This window comes from Capricornis sumatraensis, chromosome 1 (assembly GCF_032405125.1).
Source record: "Capricornis sumatraensis isolate serow.1 chromosome 1, serow.2, whole genome shotgun sequence".
Classification (NCBI taxonomy): domain Eukaryota; kingdom Metazoa; phylum Chordata; class Mammalia; order Artiodactyla; family Bovidae; genus Capricornis; species Capricornis sumatraensis.
The window spans coordinates 4,679,209-4,701,038 of record NC_091069.1 but is presented as its reverse complement, the minus strand read 5'-3'; the positions used below and the strand labels follow the sequence as shown (position 1 = coordinate 4,701,038).

Genomic DNA, 21,830 nt, shown 5'->3' with positions numbered 1-21,830 from the left:
GTGCTGGCTCTAGGGCGCTTGGTTTCAGTACTGGTGGCACACGGGCTTAGTTGCTCCCCGGCATGTGGGATCCTCCTGGGCCAGGGATCGAACCCGCGTTCCCTGCATCGGCCGGTGGATTCTGAACCACTGGACCACCAGGGAAGTCCTGTATACATTTTGCAGACAAAGACATCCGTGGCACAAAGTTCATTTCATCTTCCCTAAACCGAGGACTGGCTCCACACCAGGGAAGCAGGAGGTAACACAGTGGGCTCTCGACAGGGTCTATTATTCTCAAGCTTCTAACCCCAGTTCTGCCTTTTCTCAGCACAGTGATGTTGAATAGTTTTTCTAACCTATCGGTGCCTCCGTTTCTCCCTTTCGAAAATAATTACGAGACTAGAGGAAAGGAAGTTTAACCCGAAAAATCTTGGTCTCCATGCCTGGACCAGCTTGGGTTTGGAATTTACGGAGAGAGTGCTCTGGGGTGTCGCAGGAGCTGAAACTGGGGGGAGGGGGAGGTGTTTCTGCAGATCGAGTGGGGGCGGGGAGGCCAAGGGCAGGGGATGGACAGGGCAAAGGTTAGGGGCGGGGGCTCCCAGGCTCAACAAACGAACGTTCAACCTCAACCCACTTGGACCCTCCCGGGCCTCCCCTGTTTCAGCCAGTGTCCCCACCATTCCTGGGCCCCTTTTGGGCCCCATAGCTCTTCAGCAGGAAAGCCAGGGGCACCTTGCAGAGAGCCAGAGAGGGGCTCTGCAAGGCCCCAGGGTCTGGGGAGGGCGGCTACCCTGGGCGTCCCAGCCTGGCCCCTCGGAGGGGGCCGCCCTGCCCCCCACCATCACCCGCCATTGAATCCTCCAGGCCACTTTTTTTTCCCCCTCCATGATAAAATATTCATGTCAGCAGAGCAGGCCCTCTTTGGGAAGGCTGCCGGTGTCTAGCTTCTGCTTTGCACAAGCTTTTAAAGAGCAGGACGCTTTTCCCTGGCTCTAAGCATTTTCTAAGTCCTGAATCAATAATGCACTTCACCCAGCTTCTCTGAATGCAGCTTTTCTGCCTCTCTGCACCCTCCCACCCTCCCCCCACCCGGTCCCTGCTTTCTCCCTCTTTCTTTTGTCGTTCCCTCTCTCCTGATGTACTTTTTATTTACTTTTTAAAAACAGCGTTCAACAGAAGCGTTGGGCTGTTTGGGTGGTGAGAGCCTCGGATGGGGAGTGGGGGTGGGCTGGCAGGACGGAGGGAGGCCCGGGCAGCTGCCAGGCAGGCAGCTCCTTGGATGAACAGGTGGAGTCTGTGTGCGCGGGGAGGAGCAGCTGAGCCGCCCGCTGGCCCTGGTGGGAAAGCGTTTGCGCTCCTAGCATGGGGGAGGAGGAGGGCCTGGGCTAATCTGGCCTCTCACTCTCCTTTCTCTAATCAATTAGAAACTGTTTACTGCATAACCGGAGAAAACGAGGATAAATGCATAGAAGACAGGGGGTCTAGAGCGAAGCAAATATGCAGAGTGCGAGTCAAAATATATCGCCCAACTTTCTAAGGAGCCAGCAGTCCAGACTGGCCTATCTGCTTTTTATAGTAATGAGTTCCCTGTCGTGAGGGTTATGCAAATGAGGAGGTGCCATCCCTCGTCTGAGAGAGATGCCCACGTGGATCTGGCCAGTCATGCGGTACCCAGTGAGGTGCCGGGATGCAGAAGGTGACTGTGGGGGGCCCACAGGGATCACCCCAGGCACTCCAGCTGGAATAGAGTTTCCCACCCCAAACGTTCCTAGAAATCTGGCCGTGGGAAGAATCTACATATGCCCAGGACCAAGTGAAGTATATCTTTTTTTTTTTTTTTTAAAGAATACAATTTTGAGTTCCTGGAGAGATTAACCCTTGTCTGGCCAGGGCAGCACCTTGGCAAGACCCCACCCAGCCCCCTCTGGCTGTTCGGCTGATGGATGGTCGTCCTGGGTCCCTCATGGTGGGAAGGGGTGTTCGGCACTGCATCCTTGCCCAGCTCAGGGACAGCTTGTCCACCAGGACGGCCTGATGCCCCAGGTCATCAGAAAGGCTTGCTAGCTGGGTCTATCGGGGAGAGGAGGGACATTGAGGAACCAGGCTCCTGTCCGGCTGCTAAAACAGCACCTGGGCGGGCCACTTCCCACTCCCCTCGGTAGCCATGCCCTCCTCCCTGGTGCTGAATGCTCTGAGGGAGCTAGGGAGGGCACGTTGAATAACTACTCAACCGATACCATCCTCAGAGCCAACTGTCAAGAATCGTCGCTGAGTTTTGGAATATTTATCAAATCAGTGCTGGGGGCGGGAGTGGCAAGGGGAGCCAGACCTGGCCCCTGCATCCCAGAGTCTAGTCTCAATCACAGAAGGCTCTGGAAGGAGGTAAATGAGGGCAGCGTTAAAGTGAAAGGGGGCCAGGAGCAGAGTGGAGGGCTCATCTCTGCAGAACTGAGATGCTTTTCCTTGGTTATGGCCAGGCCTGGCTGGGCTCAGGAGGTGGCCTGAGACTCTGGGTCTGAGGCGGACCTTGGACCAGGAGATGCCCACCATGGCTCGCCTGGGATCAGGGTCTGGGCTGGGGATGAGGCATCACTGTGACTTCTGGAGACTCTCTGCCAGGATGGATGAGCTCCAGGAAGATGCCTTCCTCTGCCTGAGTGACAGCCAGGCTGGGAAGAAATGGCACCAATGAGAAGCAAAACCTGAACCCTCAAGAGGCGCTTCCCGGGCCAGCTGCTGCTCAGGCTCTGAAATAACACACGGGTCAGTTTCCGCTGATTCACGAGCAGGGAGGGGTGACCTTGCTGCTGTCCAGGGCTTTTGCTCAGAAAAGGAAACCAAAAAGGGGATGGGAGAGAAGCCTGGAGGATGAGGTGGGGGGCAGTTGGAGGCGGAACTGGGATCAATGAAACCACACGAGAAGCGAGAAGCGGGGTGGGGGTGGGGGGGCAGGCGAGTTAGGAGCCGGGGGAGGGAGAAGAGAATTAGAGACCTCAGGGCAGCTAGAATTAGAACCAGCTCCCAACAGAATCTCCGTTTCCGATTTGTTAATAATTTATCCCCGCTGCAACTTTTCTTACCAATAAATAGGAAATAATTTGTTAAGAAGAATTCCCCTGGCACCCTGGCTTTATCCCTGGGATGAGGGGGTGGCGGGTGCCTCCGTGTCCTTCCTCCCCGCTGAGGAACTTGGGGCTGGGGAGGTCAGAGTCAGAGCTCGTTTCGTGAACAGGGAAACTGAGGCACAGACAGAGCCAAGCCCCACCCAAATTCACACGCGGGGCTAGGGATCGTCTCCAGGATCCCAACTCCATGACCCCAGGGGTCAGCGCCCAGGCCCCAGAGAGTTTACCCCCAAAGTTCTAGAAGCATCATCCAACGGGGAGGGTGGGACGAGCTCCACCGTGGGTCGGCTCCCCTCCGCTTCGGCTCTGTGCTGCTCTGACTCCCCTAAGCATCCCTCCCGGGACCTCCATGCTCCGTGTCCTCGCCCCAGCCCTCCTGGCCCCGGGGGCTCCCTGGCAGCTCCCCCGCCCCGCCCAAATCCAGCCTCCCACCCAGAGATGCCCCAGCCCCAGCTGAGGTTGATGGGCTGAGGGTGAGACTTCAGCCAGCAACTCTGGCAGACAGGTTCAAAAAACATCCGTCAGCTGCTAAACTGTTCCCTGGGGCCGCCCACACGCCCCAAGTCCCGGGGGAGAGGCGGAGGCCTGGGGTGCCAGCGGCCTTTCCTTCTGGGGGAGGGACACACTTCCTGACTTGTCTCTGAGCCCAACGCCCTGGCTTCCTGTTCCACCTTGGCCACTGCGGAGCTCTGTGACCTTGAGACGTGGCTCAGTCCCCTTCCTTTGCGAAAGGACCCCGTCGTCCAGGATAAAGCACACGCAGGGCTTAGCGTGGCCGTGGCTTGCCCTTGGACACGCTCCCTACACCCGCTGCCCGTGAGCCCTGGCCACCATGAAGTGCTCACCACACGGTACTCGAATAATCCTCAGGGCCACTCTTGAAGTCAGCATTCTCGGCCTCACTGGACTTCCCTTCACTGAACAAGCTTCCCTGAGTCCTCAGGGAGTGCCAAGGTCTGGGCTGCGGTGGGGGCAGAGGTGGGGAGTCCACTGAGCTCACGGCAGTGGAGTGACTCCCATCAAGTGGCCAGTGAGAGGCCAGGCCACTGCACTTGTCCTCCCGGCTCCCAGGGCAAAGCCCTTCCCACCCCACCGCTGCTCTGCAAGGACCCAAACCAGCTTTGGCAGCATCTGGCAATGGTGTGATTTAGTCCCAACACGTTGGATGGGAAGACCAGTCTGCACGAAGCTGCTTATTCCTCCTCCTAAGACTTGGTTACGGTTCCAGTGACTGCCCGTCCATGGGCTCCTTGGGCGCCCAAGTAGCCAGACATCCTCCAAGCAGGTCACCTCCGTTCCTGCTATCCTAACAGTCAGCTTTCCCACTTGATGGTATATGTCTTGCTGGTAGCTTATCTCTGCTGTTTACAACCTCGCCTTTGACTCCAGCTGCACCCTTTGTACAATAAATATATATATATATCACAGAAGCAAAAGCATTAAGAGATAGTCGCAAAGTTTCTTCAATGAAAAGCCTGGTATGAAGTGGTTGGTCTCCACCCGGTTCTCACCTGGTGCTGGTGTCCAGGCTGGCTACCCTCCCCTCACCCTTCACCTCTCTCGCTGCCCCACCATGCAGGTGACTTGCCTTCGTGTGTCTGTAGAGATGGACGAACCTGGTTTCCCCAGAATTTTCTCGCTAAGACGCTTGCAGGGTCCGAGATGATGGGTGATGCTGGGGCTGGCAGAAGCGTGGTCTCTCATCTGGGAAACGGAGGTGGCCTGCCTCCTGGGGTGCTGGGAGGATGCGGCCAGCTTGGATGTGGAGGGCCCAGCCCACTCTGGCCCATGGTGGGCATACAGTGACTGTCACAATCCCCACACTCTTTCAAGCCTGCAGTCCCCACTGGAGTCCGTGTGTGAACTTCCTGGCTTCCCCATGAAGGGTGGGGGAAGGTTGCTGAGAAAGCCCTCAACCTCGTGTACATGAAGCTACTGTTCAATAATAACTGCTACCATTTGGGGACTTTTTCTAGGCATTTCATATAGATTATCTCACATGATATGGGATGAGTCTCAAAGGATTGAGCTGAGACTGAGCCCAAGGCTTTCAGACCCTGAAACCAACTGTCTGACCCTGGAACAGGGGTTCCTAACTGGAGAGATGGGGCTCCATGAGTCCCCTGAGTAGAAAATGTGATGTGTTACACTTCTCTATAACAAACCCCAAGGCCTTCAATCAGGGGTAAGATTTGTGTGTGGGGGGTGGGGGATACTCATGAGATGTCTAAAGAAACAAATGACTACGACATTTGATAATTTCAAAGGATGGCTCCAGTGTTATCCTGAAAAGTTAAGGGTGTGCCCCAAACACCGCTGGCTCTTTCTCCCTGGTATTAGGCCAGTTTATCTTGATGGTTTGTTTCATCATTAGTTAATCTGATCTCATAGAGCTGAGTGGAAATGTGCAGACTTAGGAGGCTGGCAAGAGTTGGCCCTCCAGCCGGCCCCTCCCTCACACACAGAGCCGTCAGCCATCAGATGCCGCAACGCTCAGGGGCTCAGGGTCGGGGGCTTGGGCTTGCGTCCCAGGCTTGCTGCTCGGAATCCTCCCTGGTGCAGAAGAGGAGGAAAAGGAGAGCGTGAGCTTAGGAAAGTCCGTGGGCCACGAAGCCGCCTTCAGCAGGAGGCACCCCCATTCCCTAAATGGTTAAGTGGAATTCTGAGACCTTGGGGTGGGAGGGCGGTGGGAGAAAGAAGGGAGACAGGAGAGAAGGAATTGTGTTGGCGATGGCTTGGGATTTATTTATTGTACTCGCTCTTGATTAAGCCCACTCCGCAGCAGGCGCGGGGCTGGTAAATACACAGGCTGATGCATTAGTTTCTGACCATCTGCTTCCTGGAGCTGGGGGGGCGGGGGGCCAGCGGGCCCGGCAGGTTAGGGCAGCTTAGCGCCGGCAGCCAGGTTGGAGCCCCCGTCCCTTGGCAGAGCCGGCCACGTCCGTCTTCCTGATGACAGACAGGCCGGAGCAGTCTTCAGTGGGGACCCCGGGGAGGAGGGGAGGTGAGGGAGGGTAGGCCGGGGGATGGAGAAGGGTAGAGGTGAGGTGTGGCTGATTGACAGCAGCTGGGGGTGGACAGGAATACTCTCAACATTCACTATGAGATCTATTACTATTAATCTAATTATCTTCTATTAATATCTAATTAATAGGGTGACAGTGATAACGATCCCTTGGGCTTCCCTTGTGGCTCAGCTGGTAAAGAATCTGCCTGCAATGTGGGAGACCTGGGTTCTATCCCTGGGTTGGGAAGACCCCCTGGAGAAGGGCAAGGCTACCCACTCCAGTATTCTGGCCTGAAGAATTCCATGGACTGTATAGTCCATGAGGTCGTAAAGAGCCAGACATGACTAGCAACTTTCACTTCACACTAGTGTTTACTGAGGCCCAGGCCCTATACGGAGGCTTCACCACATTGGCCCAGATAAACACACTAACAACTCCGTGACGAGGGAACTAAGTTCGAAGATGAATCAGGCAAGGCGGGCTTCCTGGAGAAGGTACATCAGGGATGATTCTCTAAAAACCCAGAAGAGGGAAAGTGGCTACAGGTATAAAACTCCTGGACTGACCAGGTAGAGTGGACAGGGCACCCCAGGAGACCAGGACAGAGCTATTTTGGTGGAGCCTGCCTCAGTAAACCCCAGGCCCAGCCTGCCCACCGAGGATCCCAGGGGGGACTGGGATCTGGCCCTCCACGAACGGCTTCAAAGCTGATGGCCTGAGGTCGTCACAGTGATGCAGGCTCAGCCCCTCAGGAGACGAGGCGCCCACACCCCCGGGAGCCGAATGCCTCATTTTAGAATGTGAGGCTTTAACTCAGATTCAAGCCGCTTTGTTTCTGAGCAAACCAGGGACCTGAAATATTCATCAAAAGAGGCTGCAATTGGTCTGGGGCGCGTGCGGTTCTTAGTGACAGTTTTTCCTTTTAATTAATAGACTTTACTTTTTAGAGCAGTCTGAGGTTTACTAAAATGGAGCAGGCAGTCCAGAGAGCTCCTAAGACCCGTTTCCCCACACAATTCCCCATTATTAACAGCCCACGTTAGCGTGGCGCCTTTGTTAACCAGACGTGTTGTGATTAACCCAAGTCCACATCGGCAGTGATGTTCACTCTCGTGTTGTGCATTTCTGCGGCTTTGGACAGATGGATCATTTCTCCACCACGACAGGATTGTACTAGAGGGTTTCACTGCCCTAAAAATCCCCTGGGCTTCCCCATTCAAGATTTTCAGGCCTCTGGGTGAATTCACATGGTGGACCAGACCCCGCGGGGGGGGCGGTCTGAACTACCGAGGAGGGGAGCCCCAGCTGGAGCCGGCTGGGCCTGGGAGGGGGCTGCCAGCTTTCGGAAGTGGCGGGGTGGGGAGGAGAGGAAGCACGCGGGAGCTGTGCCCTGCCTTTCCCAGTCAGTGTCCCCCACAGGGCCCGGCAGGCATGTGCCAAGGACCCGGAAAGGACCTGCCACCAGATGCACCTCCTTGAGAGGGACTGGTCAACACTCAGCGTGCCTGGGCTGTGGGTGAAGCAGACAGGGAGGCTCTGGGGACAGGGAGCAAGCTCCTGTGACAGACGGACCCCTGTTCCTCCTCACAGGGTCTTGGGGCCAGGGCTACCGCCTTCCCGAGCCCGGGGGGCTCCATCTGGGGCACGGAGCTAACACTCCCACACCATGCACCTCGGAGGTGAGACACTAAATGGGAGAGAAATGAGACACTGCGCCTGGCTCCAGGAGGCTTTGACCTCTTCCACTGCCCTCCTGTGGCTACTGATTGTGCTGTTAGAAGGGTCGGGAAGGCGTTGGTGTGTAGGAGGCAATTCAAGAGTCAGGAGTGTGAGCAGGAATTTGGAGGCAGACAGAGGGTGGACGGGCACGTGGAGGACAGGGAACACCATCTGCAAAGGCTCAGAGGCACAGACACGGGAGGCTTGGAGGATAGGAGTGCTCAGGTCAGAGGCCAGGAATGGTGGCCCTGGGTATGGAGGGAGGAGGTCAGGGCATTGCAGGAAAGACAGAGGGCTTTATCCTCCAGGCCGTGGGAGCCACAGACAGTCCTGGAGCGGTGACTAGCTCCCGCCTTTCTTGCTTGTCTGTGCTTAGAGTAGAAACAGATGTGTTTTCTGGGAAAGCCCTAGAGCTCCGTGTGTTTTAGGGATTTCGGAAGAGAGGCTTCCTGGTGCCCAGACCCTGGAGCACAGGCTCTGAGACCTCTGGGCACCCGGCAGGGGCCGGGCTGGGCCCAGGCTCCTAGTCCCCACCCACCCAGAGGAGCCAGCGCCCACCCTGGTCTCCCCACCCCCCCACTTGCAGGAGAACCCCTACCTGTGCAGCAACGAGTGTGACGCCTCCAACCCAGACCTGGCCCATCCGCCACGGCTCATGTTCGACAGGGAGGATGAGGGCCTGGCCACCTACTGGCAGAGCGTCACGTGGAGCCGCTACCCCAGCCCGCTGGAGGCCAACATCACCCTCTCGTGGAACAAGAGCGTGGAGCTGACGGACGACGTGGTTGTCACCTTCGAGTACGGCCGGCCCACCGCCATGGTCCTGGAGAAGTCGCTGGACAACGGGCGGACGTGGCAGCCCTACCAGTTCTTCGCGGAGGACTGCATGGAGGCCTTCGGCATGCCTGCGCGGCGGGCGCGCGACCTGGCGGCGTCGGGCGCGCACCGGGTGCTGTGCACCGAGGAGTACTCGCGCTGGGCCGGCTCCAAGAAGGAGAAGCACGTGCGCTTCGAGGTGCGGGACCGCTTCGCCATCTTCGCCGGCCCCGACCTGCGCAACATGGACAACCTGTACACGCGGCTGGAGAGCGCCAAGGGCCTCAAGGAGTTCTTCACCCTCACCGACCTGCGCATGAGGCTGCTGCGGCCGGCGCTGGGCGGCACCTACGTGCAGCGGGAGAACCTCTACAAGTACTTCTATGCCATCTCCAACATCGAGGTCACCGGCAGGTAAGGCCGCGGGGGCGACCTGGTTCCTGGGTATTACCTGATAACCTGGAATGGTACATGACACCCAGGATGTTACCTGGTTTCTGGGATGCTATCTGGTTCCTGAGACATTCCCTGGTTCCCAGGATGTTACCTGGTTTCTGGGATGTTGTCTGGCTCCTGAGATATGACCTGGTACCCAGGATGTTACCTGCTTCCCGGAACATTATCTTGTTCCTAAGATATTACCTGGTTCCTGGGACATTATCTTATGCCCAAGATGTTACCTGGTTTCTGGGATGTTATCTGACACCTAGGATTTTACCTAGTACCCAGGATATTACCTGTTTCCTGAGACATTACCTGGTACCCAGGATATTACTTGATTCCTGGGATGTTATCTTATGCCCAGAATGTTACCTGGTTTCTGGGATGTTACCTGTTTCCTGGAATGTTTCCTGGTACCTGGGACATTACTTGGCACCTGGAATGTCTACCTGGTGTTACATCAAAGGGGCTGCTTGTATTTTCCCATAGAGGGAGATGAATGGTGGATGCTAAATGCCTTCCATAAAGCCCAGGCTCCCTCTGGCCACAGGGCTGGGAAGTCGGCAGAGAATGGGCAGAGCTGGGCCCAGATGGTGGGACTAGGGCTGAAGCCTGGTACTCAGGAGGTGCGACGCACCTGCCCACCAACTGAGTGAGGGGCACTTGTGTCTGGGGGGACCATGAGATCACCTTCCAGCTCTGTGATTTGCTATAAGAACTCACTGAACTTGGCAAAGCTGTTGTACTCCCAACCGCTGTTTGTTACAATTAAAGGACATAGATAAAAATCGGCAGTGGAGAAAGGGGCACAGGGCAGGATCTGAGAGACAACATTGCAAGCTTCCGGCCATCCTGTCCCAGGGCAGCTGTGCAGACAGTGCTTGATTCTCCCAGTAATGATGCGTGACACACATGGGGAGTAGCCCAGCTAGGGGAGCTTGCCCGAGCCTGGATTTCCAGGTTTTTATTGGGAATTGATTGCATAGGCATGGCTGACTGGCCATATGATTGACCACAGCCCCTAATTCCTTGACCCACAGGTCATGTTGATACAACATGGCCCAAGGCCCCCACCATAAATCACATCTTTATTGTGAACTATATGGAGTGGCCTCCGGCTCCAGGTAAACCAAGACACTGTTATTGGGCAGGCCATTCCAAGGCTCAAAGTTACCTCCCAGGAGCTAGTCAAGGGCCACACTTTTCTTTGGAACATGTAGGGTATGGACGGCTGTCCAGACCTGCTGAGTTATTTCTTTGCTCACAGCTTTGGAGAAGGAAATGTTTTGAGGACCCTTTTGGGGGGAGGCAAAAGACCATCATAGGAGGTACAAGCAGTCTTTGATTCCCAGGAACTGTTTAGATTGCCGTTGATAAAACAGTTCCACACTGAGATACTTTGTTTCTTTGACAGATCATGTGCTTGTCAGTATGAACAAGGCCTTTATCCCACAGTGGGGATAGAACACCCTGCACTCAAGAGCCAGGCTTGGGGAGGCCCTATGGCTCACAACCACGGGGTCAGTTGTAAAGGGCAGCGGCACGTAACACAAGAGCTTCCTAAGTGTGGTTCCTGGACCAGCAGCGTCAGCATCGCTTGGAAACTTGCTGGAGATGCAGATTCTCAGGCCCCGTGCCAGACCTGCCGTATTGTAACCTCCAGGGCAGGGGCCTGGCAATCTGTTTGAACAAGCCTTTCTGGAGAATTCTGATACACACTGATGTTTGAGAACCATTGGTGTGATGGTTAGGAGTAGGCATGCTTTAGCCGATGACCTGGATCTGCTATAGACTGGCTGTGAGCCTCTGCAGGAGGACTGCTCTGTGCCTCAGTTTCCCCATCTGTAGAACAGGCATGGTAACAAGCAGGCTTCTCCCCTTGGGCTGCAGTGAGTTAAATGTGTTCACGTTGATGAAACTCTCAGAACTACTTTGCGCCTGTGTTTATTACATCATAAACCAACTCATTGGAAAAGACCCTGATGCTGGGAAAGATTGAGGGCAAGAGAAGTGGGCAACAGAGGATGAGATGGTTGGATGGCATCACTGACTCAATGGATATGAGTCTGAGCAAACTCCGGGAAATAGTGAAGGACAGGGAAGCCTGGTGTACTGCAGCCCATGGGGTCACAAAGAGTCAGATACAACTTAGTGACTGAACAACAACAATTCAAACTACATGTTTACCATGTTACGCATGCTGAAAAGGTACTTATTGAATAAAATAAACAGTGGTCAAAATAATGGTGTCAGAGAGCTGGGGCAGGCTGAGGAAGGACCGAGTTGAGACCCAGGGGTGTTGGAGCAGAATTAGGAGGGCGCACCACTGGCCAGTTTGGGCGGGGTTGCACCAGAGTCCAGCTGGGACAGTGTAACAGGGCATCTCTCCACAGCAGGCTCCACGGACTGCCCTTGTACACAATTACTGATGAGTGCAAAAAATCGTTTGCTGCATGGTATGAATAGGATCATCCCAGTTTTGTGAAATATATGATATAGCCGCACACATAATTTCTCTGTTGACTTTAACATTGGACAGAGGTTGACATTGATGTTGGCAAGAGCTCTGTTCTAGCCCGGGAGCACTGTGGATGTAGGGGAGTGGCTGGAAGCCTGTGTACTAACCCCTCACTGTGGTTGTGCCTGCGGAGCGGGGGTGGGCAGGAGCGGTGTAGGGCTTTAGCTTTCAGCTTGTGTTTGCATTTTATTTCACTTTGACTCTTGCTGTGGATTCCAGGTGGGCCAAGGCAAAGGCAAAGGCACGCGATTCTTTGAGGTGGGGTCAAGTTCAAGGCTGGCAGGTGGCAGTGAGACAGGTGCACGTGCAGGGGCCTGTGGTTCAGACACCCATGATTCCTAACCCGCCCTCGCTTGGGGTGGGCTGTTTTAAACCAGGAATGTTCTGGAAACCGCCTGATATATGGTGGTTATTGTGGAAGCTGGGGGTTAAAGATCAAGTTCTTGCTCCTGCTTCTTGGATCCATGTCCAGGCTTTGGACCGTTTGTCAGCACAGTGACTTCTGCCGGCCCTGGGGATACGATAGTCTGGTTTGCTTAAGACCCTCCCATCTGCCAGCTTAACATCTTAGCAGCTTGGGGGTGAGAACCAAATCCCCACCCTTTCTCGAGGATGTGGCCTCTTTTCTGTCCTCCTTGGACTGCTACAGGGCGTTCCTCACCTTCAGGTATCTGCTCAAGGGCCTGCCTTCCACTTTATCGGGCGGCTTAGGCAGGGTCCTGAGGTCTGGGCCGGCAGCAGGATCTGGGCTGGATGCTGACAGCCAGGACCGGCCGTACACCTCCTACCTCAAGGCGGGTGAAGGTCATTTTTCTCTTAGGAAGGACTCTGTGATGCTGAAGTGGGGCAAATCATATGTGGGAAGGGACAAAAGGGGCAGAAAAGAATCTCAGCTTTTCAGCCTCATTCAAATCAAGAGGGCTGCGCTGGTACTGGGTGACCACGGCCAGGGAGTGGGCAGGTGGGCAGCTGAGCTTGGTTCCAGCCCCGCCCCCTGCACCCATCTCTGGGCCTCAGTTTCCCACCTGTAACATGAGGATCGGAGCTGCCTGGAGCCCATGCCGCCCTGGCAAGTTGGTAGGGCGGTCCCTGCCCGGCAGCTCCCAGCTTCCGTTGGCACCCAGCCTCTGTGGACAGCGGGGATCAGCCGTAGTGGTGGCGAAAGCACGCAATCGATTCACAGATAAAGTAAGTACTCTTCAGGTGGCTGGTTGGCAGGAAAGCGGCAACTTGGCTTATCGATTAATCAGGTCTGGTTAGATGGTTCAGCAAAGGGCCACGACTTCCTCTGCTGCTTCTTTTCAAATTCCAGGTGGGAAAGCCCAGCTGTGCCAGGGAGCCAGAGAGGCAGGATGGGGTGGCAGAGGTAGCCATGGCCTGCCCAGACGATGCCCCTGGTGTTCCTGAGTAGGCACCTGGGGACCCAGGGCTCTCGGATGCTGGGACTTCAGGCTGAACCTGTTCTGGGATTTGCTCAGAATTTTATGACCCAGAGTCCACAGTGCCTCCCCCATGGCCTGCTAATGATGTAGCTGAGATTTATTATTTGCGATGGGCTCCTTTCCTGTTGAGCACTGAGCTAAGGACTCACATGTATCTTAGTTAATCTATAGTCATTTGATTCCCCCGTGATTAGTAAATCCCTAAGCCCCACAAGCTGGACCTCTGAGCAAGCCGGACCTGATCACCCCCATAGACCCTTACCCACAGGGACAGCACTCCCCTCCACCTCGTGTTTTTAGATAAGGAGGCCGAGGTCAGCAGGCATAGGTAGACCTCACAGCTAAACTGATGCCAAACAGTCAAGATCCAACCCAGGAGTGCCCAGGCAAGCTCAAGTCTATCTCTGTGGAATCCAGAGGCCTTTTGGCACTGTGATTGCTTCTAGCCCTGTCACTCATGTCAGCTATTTCCAGCTTCAAGGGGGACCTGGATGGGAGGGGGAGGCAGGAGCGGGCCTGCAGAGGCACCTGGCTCTGAGCTGGGGAGAGGGGGGCAGATGGAGAAGCCTGGGCCCCCGGGGATGAGGAACTGGTACAAATCAAATGGTGGGAGGAAGGGGGAGCAAGAACGACGGCCCCCAGGGCAGGGCTGGGAGGAAGAAAATGGCACATGGGGACTGCCGTCCGCCACCCGCCTCCCCTCCCTGCAGGACCAGGCCAGACAGCCTTGGAAGTCCTCCCCACTCTGGGTCTGAGATAAAGAGAATGGAAGAGGGAATCCCACCTGCTCCCATTCCTGGAGGTCTGGGAGAGGCAGGTGCGATCTTCCCCTTGTACACACGGGGAACCTCAGGTGTGGACTGGGAGGGTGGCTGGCTTTATTTAACTGAGTGCGTCTGGGGTGGCATCCATATTTGAGCAGGAATGAGGTGGTGCTTGGAGCAGAGACAAAGGCCTGCTCCTCTCTCAACACAGTGGTCAAGGGCAGCCGGCCCTGCAGGCAACCAGCTTCAGACAGGCAGGCACACTCAGCCCCACTGCTGAGAGCTCTGGATCCTGTAAATTTGGGGGCAACACGCAGAGGCTTTATCATTACAAAGCTACTCCCAGGTTGAAGAGATGTGGACCCCCCCCAGGTCAAAACATCATTAGACCAACCAGGGTTTGGATCCCTTCTGCATCACTGATTAGCTGGATCACCTAAACTTGTCTGGGCCTCAGTTTTCCCATCTGCAAAATGGAGATATAGTAAGGACCTCACCAGCTTGGGGTGAGGCTTGAATGAAATGATGTATTTGAAGAGCTTACCCTGGTGTCCCATTCCTCTGGCTAGGTGGCCGGAGAGAGGAGGAGAGACCAGTTATTGCCAGATACTCTGATGTTGTGAAAGAAGGCACGTAGCAGATATACAGAGAGACAGATAGATAGAGGTAAAGCATCTGCCTACAATGCAGGAGACACAGGAGATGCAGGTTTGATCCCTGGGTTGGGAAGGTTCCCTGGAGGAGGAAATGGCAACCCACTCCAGTATTCTTGCCAGGAAAATCCCATGGACAAAGGAGCTTGGTAGGGTTGCAAAGAGTTGGACATGACTGAACACGCATGCATAGATACAGATATATGAAATCTCTTGCTTTTTGAAATTCTGCTACCTACTTCACAGTTCTTTGAAAATCCTGTGCAGGGAAACCACACCTGCAGCCCGGGCAGCTCCCGAGTGTGTCAGTGTGTCCCCTCTGCTCTGGGACGTCCCTGTCTTCTCACTGTCCTGGCAGCATAGCCACTGCACTCGTAGCATTCCACAGGCACCTGGCAGGGCGGGGACCCTGGGATCTGAAATCAGGCAAACTCTGGCTAAACAGCCGCACCGATCCTGCTGACTCTGGGTCTGGGGCAGAGGCAAAGGGAGGTGTTCACTGCCCTAGTCTCACCCCCAGGCCCTGCCCTGGGCCCGAGGCCTCCACCCAGAAAACTCCTGAAGGCTCCAGGGAAGCCGTCCAGCTGGGCCTTAGTCAGCCAGGGACAGAAAAAGAAGAATGAGTTCCCCGTTCCTGGAGGTATTCAAGTCAAGCAGGGTGGTGTTGGTGGGAGATGGTGGAACGAGTTTCCTTGCCTCAGATGAAGGTCCTCTGCACCTGATCTATACACCACTGATTAAGGGAACAGGAGCTACAGCTACCATTTGAGAATTGGGTGGGTGTTGGAATCCACCAGCTTCCCCAGATGCTGCCGGGGTCTGGCTTCTCATCCGAGGCCCGGGGCTGGCCAGCACCCGCCTGGTTTTCCCCTCCGTTGGCCCCTTCCCCTTTCTTGCCTTCGTGTCTTCTTCCATAAGCGTCCTGTCCCTATTGATCACCCAGTAACTGGAGATGGACGGAACTTAGGACGAGAATAGAAACCGCAGGAGGGAAGAAGGCTTTGTGCACGTTGGTGAGGGGGCAGGGAGGAGGAGAGGGAGGGACCAGAGACAGCAGAAGGCGGTCCACTGACTCTTCATACGTTCTAGTCTCTTCCTCCGCTGACCCACAGGAAACATGAGCGAGAAGGGAAGCATGTAGTTCTGTTCTGTCTGCACTGACCCTTGTAGCTCTGTGATCCCCACCGAGGTTGGGGGTGGGGCTTCCTCCTTCCATAATAATGACTGTCCTCGCTGAGCAGTTCTGATGGGCCACGTGGCGTTCTAAGTCCTTCATGTGTGTCTCATTGATCCTGCCCCATGAGGGGCATCATCCCCAGCACACAGATGAGGAAACTGAGGCCTGGGAGGCTGAGAAGTAAAATTTCCTTTCTTTCTTTCTTTCTGGCTCTGCTGGGTCTTTATGGCCACATGTGGGCGAGTGGGGGCTCCTCTCGTGTCCGTGTGCAGGCTTCTCATCGCAGTGGCTTCTCTTGTTGCGGAGCACGGGCTCTAAGACTCCACCAGTTGTGGCATGTGGGCTCAGCAGGTGTGACTCTGGGGTCCTAGTGCACAAGCTCAATAGTTGTGGCGTGTGGGCCAAGTTGCTCTGGGGCATGTGGGATCTTCCTGGACCGGGGATCAAACCTGTGTGTGTCTCCTGGATTGGCAGGCAGACTCTTCACCACTGAGCCAGCAGGGAAGCCCCTTGGAGACAGAAATAGATGAAGGTACCCCGTTAGGATGACTGTTGTCAGAAACACGGAAAACAGCAAGCGTTGGTGAGGATGTGGAGAAATTGAAACCCCTGTGTGCTGTCATAGGAGTGTCAAATGGCACAGCCACTGTGCAAGACAGTTTTGTTTGATTCCTCAAAAAATTAAGCAGAATTCCCATATGATCCAGCAATTCCACTCCTGGGTATACCCCAAAGAATTGAAAGCAGAGACTTGAACAGATATCTGAGCAACCATGTTCTTAGCAGCATTATTTACATGGGCAGAAGGTGGAAACAGCCCAAGTGTCCATCATTTGACGATGGAGTGACAAAAATGTGGTCTATACATGCCATGAATTAAGCCTTGAAAAGGAAGGATAGTCTGACACCTGCTACAACCCTGGATGACCCTTGTGGACTTCATGCCAAGTGAAATAAACCAGACACAGGACAGATACTTTCTGCGTCCATATGTAAAGCACCAGGAAAAAGCAAATTCTTAGAGATGGAAAGTGGGATGAGGTTACTGGGTCGGGGAGAGGGGAATGGAGTTATTACTTAGAGGGTACAGAATTTCTCTTTGACATGTTGTAAGCGTTCCAGAGAAGTATTTTTTAAGGTAATTCCTTTGCTTTTTGTTTGTTAATTTTATTTTATTTTTGGCTATGCCACGTGGCTTGCAAGATCTTAATTCCCCAACCAGGGATTGAACCCTGGCCACTGCAGTGAAAGCTCGGAGTCTTAACCACTGGACCATCGGGGAATTCCCTGGAAAAGGATATTGATGGTAGCTGCACAATAATGTGAATGTACTTAATGTCACTGAGCTATACCCTTAAAACAGTAAGTCTTATATTATGTATAAGGGCTCCCCGGTGGCTCAATGGTAAAGAATCTGCCCGCCAATACAAAAGACGCAAGAGATGTGGGTTTGATCCCTGGGTCGGGAAGATCCCCTGGAGGAGGAAATGGCAACCCACTCCAGTATTCTTGCCTGGGATATCCCATGGCCAGAGAGCCTGGCAGCCTATGGTCCGTGGTGTCACAAAGAGTGGGACACGACTTAGCGACTAACACATGACATGTTGTATGTATTTTAGCACACACACACGTACAAGAAGTAGGTGGATGACTTCCATGTCAGACAGGCCAGGTGTGACTCCTGGCTCAGGGGTGACCCAGGGCAAGTTTCTCAGCCTGTTTGTGGCTCCTTTTCCACCTCCATAAAGTGGAGATAATACCATGGGGTTTAAATGAGATAAACCACGAAGAGGATCAGAGCCCTGGCTGGGCCACGGTAAACAGGCAGTAAGTGCTTGGGTCACCACTGCGTCGGTAAAACACCAGGACCACACATTCCAGAGGTCCTTCTAGGGGCCCGTGGACTTTCAGGAGGGTGGGCTTTAAGGCTCCTGGTCTCCCAGAAGTACGTGCTAAGTGCTGTGTGGGTGTGCAGTCAGCCCAGGGGGAGGGCCCTAGTTTTTATTCCATTTCCAAGAGGGTCCGTGATCCCAACACGTTTGGAGAGTCAGTTTTTTGTTTTACTTTCTATTTTTTTCAACCCAGCATGTGTGTTCCCAGTTCATTAGGGGAAGAGATTTGGTGAGATGCTGTTAACACCCTTTAACCAAACCTGCCAAGCCTCCTGAACCATTTCCTCCCACCAAAGTCAAGACATGTGCAATACTGCCCAGAAATGGGGTCCAGGTAGGGCTGTGCGGAGGATTGCGGGGCGGGCTCCACTGCCAAGCCTAGGAGGCGGACCCGGGGGGCATTTGCATGCCTTTGGGCTGCTCGTCTACCAGATGTGGCCCCACCTCTCGTGGGAGGGGCAGGAAGGGGGTCCTGGGTTTGGTGGGGTCTCGGAAGATGTGGGGAGCCCTGCAGGTGAGTTAGGAATGGAGTCACCAACAGTAAAGCCTTCGAACAGTCCTGGGGGCACCAGCACCCCCCTTTCTCCTGCTGAGCGAGGAGGATTTCCTTCTGAGAGTTTCATCACCATTGTAGCACTTCACTCAACAAATATTTTTCAGAAATAAGCCAGACCAGCATTGGTCCTTTTTTAAAATTTCTTTACTTACTTATTTTTGGTTGCTCCAGGTCTTTGTCGCTGCAAGTGAGCTTTCTCTAGTTGCAGAGAGCGAGGCGGGCAGGGCTAGTCTTTGATGGCCTGCAGGCTTCTCACTGGGCTGGCTTCTCTGGTTTCAGAGCACGGGCTCTAGGTACCCAGGCGTCAGTAGTCATAGCGCGTGGGCTCAGCAGTTGTGGCATACGGGCTTAGCTCTCCTGAGACATGTGGGATCTTCCTGGGCCAAGGATCAAACCCGTGTCCCCTGCATCGGCAGTAGGATTCCCATCCACTGAGCCACCAGGGAAGTCCCCAACAAATGTTCCTAGTGGGCCCTTGTGTTAGTTCCCTAGGGCTGTGTCCCCAAGTACCGCACGTCAGGTGCACTGAAAACAATAGAAATGCATTGTCATGAGTTCTAGAAGCTTGAAGTCTGAAATCAAGGTGTCGGCAGGGCCGTGCGCTCCCTGAATCCTGTTGGGGAAAGGCTGGCCTGTAACTGCGATGGGGAGCCAGCATCTTTGGCGTCCGCTGCCTGCAGATGGACAACCCCATCCTTTCTGTCTTCGCGTGGTGCCTTCTCTCTGCTCTCTGCCTCCATAGTGTTCTCCATGTGTCTCCTCTTCTTAGAAGGACAGCAGTCAGGTTGGGCTAAGGGCTCATCCTACTCCAGCATCGCCTTATCCTAGTTTATACCTTGATCACACCTGCAAAGACCCTATTTCCACATCAGGTCAGAGTCACAAACACCAGAGGTTAGAACTTCAATCTGTCTTTCTGGGGGACACAATTCAGTCCATAGCAACAGGTATTATGTGTCCAACACAGCCAGGCACTTTGTATCCAACGGCCTCACGGGGTTTACAGTCCTGTCCGTCTAGTCAAGGCTGTGGTTTTTCCAGTGGTCATGTATGGATGTGAGAGTTGGACTGTGAAGAAGGCTGAGCGCCGAAGGATTGATGCTTTTGAACTGTGGTGTTGGAGAAGACTCTTGAGAGTCCCTTGGACTGCAAGGAGATCCAACCAGTCCATTCTAAAGGAAATCAGTCCTGGGTGTTCATTGGAAGGACTGATGCTAAAGCTGAAACTCCAGTACTTTGGCCACCTCATGCGAAGAGTTGACTCATTGGAAAAGACTCTGATGCTGGGAGGGATTGGGGGCAGGAGGAGAAGGGGACGACAGAGGATGAGATGGCTGGATGGCATCACCGACTCAATGGACGTGAATCTGAGTGAACTCCGGGAGTTGGTGATGGACAGGGAGGCCTGGCGTGCTGCGATTCATGGGGTCGCAAAGAGTCGGACACGACTGAGCGCCTGAACTGAACTGAACTGAACTGAGAGAATCAGAAATAAACAAAGGAAACACCATGGGTGACTCAGGTTGCTGGGAAGGTAGCAAACAGGGAAAAACAGGAAGGGTGGCTGGGAGGAGACTGACCTGACGTCAGGGCTCAGGTGGTGGGGAACGCCCCCTGCAGAGGCAAGGAGGGCAATTTTGGTCAACGATCCCCTAAGACATCCACCTGTCAAAGGGAATTTCAGTCACTTCCAGTTTGGGGCAACTATGAATAGAGCTGCCTTGAACACTCATGTGAAAGATTGGGAGTAAGCATAAGCTTTCATTTCTCTTGAGTGAATCCCCGGGTGTGGGATGGTGGGTTCATATGATAAGTGTGTGTTTAACTTTCTAAGAAACTGTGGATCAGTTTTCCTGAGTGGCTGTCCCCGAAGAGGAAGACAGAGTTCTGTTTGCATCTGTTGCTGTGAGATGCCCTTGAGATCGGCGCCTCTGGACAGGCAAGTCTGAAGGGCAGGCAGCACTGGGCACCAGGAGTCCTGGGCTTTGCGATGACACCTGACACCACGGGGCGGGGGTGAGGCTCTGAAACAGAGGAGGAAGACAGGGTTGACTGGGGATGGAGCCTGGGAAGCTAGACAGCGACGGCAGGACACAGAGAATGAGGAGCCACAGGGGAGGAAATCTGGAAGGACAGTGCCCCAAAGCCCAGTAGGAGGAGTGGGTACGGGGGCAGGGGCATCAGTGCCCAGTGTTGCTGTGGGGTCCAGACAGAGGACAGGAAGGTGGGTCCGTGGACTTAGCAATAGGGAGATCAAAGGTGGCCTTGAAGGGGCAGGTTTGGGGGAATTGGGGATGGAGGCCAGGTTGACTGGATTCCAGGGTGAATGCAGAAAATTTTTAAAGAATGAGTGAGGAGTAGGAAAACAAAAAGGCAGCGCCGATAAGGCTTTCAAGAAATTTGATCCTGAGAGGGAGCAGGGAAACAGGGCACGAGCTGATGGGGAGTCTGGAGGAAGGAGAAGATTCTTCCTAAAGAGAAGGAGGGACCACAGCACCATTTCTAAGGATCCTGTATCCTCATGGCAACCAAGAGCAGTCATCCTCCTGGCTCCAAGGTCTCTCTGAAAAGAGTCAGTGGCGGCCCACCTGGGTGTCAAACAGAAGCTTGCATTTGAATTCAGACTCTTTCATTTGCTAGTTTGTGGCCCAGATCGTCTCTTCAATTTCCCTGGGCCTCAGTTTCCCCATCTGTGAAATGGGACCCTGTCGTTTTGAGAACCGTCTGAGAATTGTAGGTCTTCAGCTCGAGACCCGACGACATGCAGCAGGTGCTCAGGAGATGGGCGCCCCTGTCACTCATGAGGAGTCAGTACGTGGTCAGGGGAACCAAACCCCCTTTCTACGGATACATCACTCATGTGGAGGACCCGCTGCAGCCAAGATGAATCCCTGGATCTCTGCTCCTGTCTGGCTCTCTGCCCCGCCCGCTTCATGAGTCATTGGATGTGCAGGAAAGAGAAACTTATTTTCATGTTAGAGGTAGTGACCTTGGAAGAGCATTAGTGCCAATAGCATCTCAGGGAGTGTGGAGGACCAGGCAGGCTCCTGTGCCCCGCCCGCAGCCTGGTGGTCCGCAGGATCTATGTAGCTGTATCCGGGGCTAATGAGGCGTGGGCCGGACAGACAGGGCTGGGCAGGGGAAATCCAGCTGGGGAAGAGGCAGGTCAATTGCAGGCTAATTGCGAGGTCCTGTTCCGCCGCCGCCCTGGCTTGGCCGCCTCTCCACCCCTTAGCAGAGGGAGCCTGGCGGGGGGCGCATTTTGAAGGCTCACTGGCACACCCGCCCACATCAAGCACGCTTCAGACTCACTGGTGCTCCCTTGTATGTACCCCTCCAGGCCGCACACATGTGCAGCCCCGCCTACACACGGGAATCTGCTTCCGCAAGCATCAGCCACAGACCCATCACACGCCCCACCGCCGCCACGCACCCCGGCTCACAGAAGCCGACCCGGAGGACGGAGCTGGGGCTTTCTCAGCAGCCCAGGGTCATCAAGGAGCCTCGGCCGGCCTGCTCCGGCCTTGGGGAGTCTGGGGGGCCTCTCCCCCCATTTGCAGTTGCCTCCTTCCACTCTGGGGAAATGCCTACCTCTGGATCCCACCCCCTTTTTTATTCATTGAAGTATAGTTGATCTACAGTGTGCTGATTGCTAGTGTACGGCAACGCGGTTCAGTTAGGCGTCAGTATACACGTTTTAAGTGTGTTCTTTCTCATTACGGTTTCTCATAGGCTAT

The 21,830-nt window shown here is 54.6% G+C and overlaps 1 protein-coding gene across 1 annotated transcript in view; it reads left to right on the top strand.

The window, feature by feature from the left end:
- NTNG2 (netrin G2) overlaps positions 1-21,830 on the top strand; it is a 65,570-nt gene that overhangs the window by 15,506 nt on the left and 28,234 nt on the right. The window contains exon 2 of the mRNA XM_068979114.1: positions 8,421-9,064. Coding sequence (XP_068835215.1) covers positions 8,421-9,064 — 644 coding nt within the window. The remainder of the gene's footprint in view (positions 1-8,420; positions 9,065-21,830) is intronic.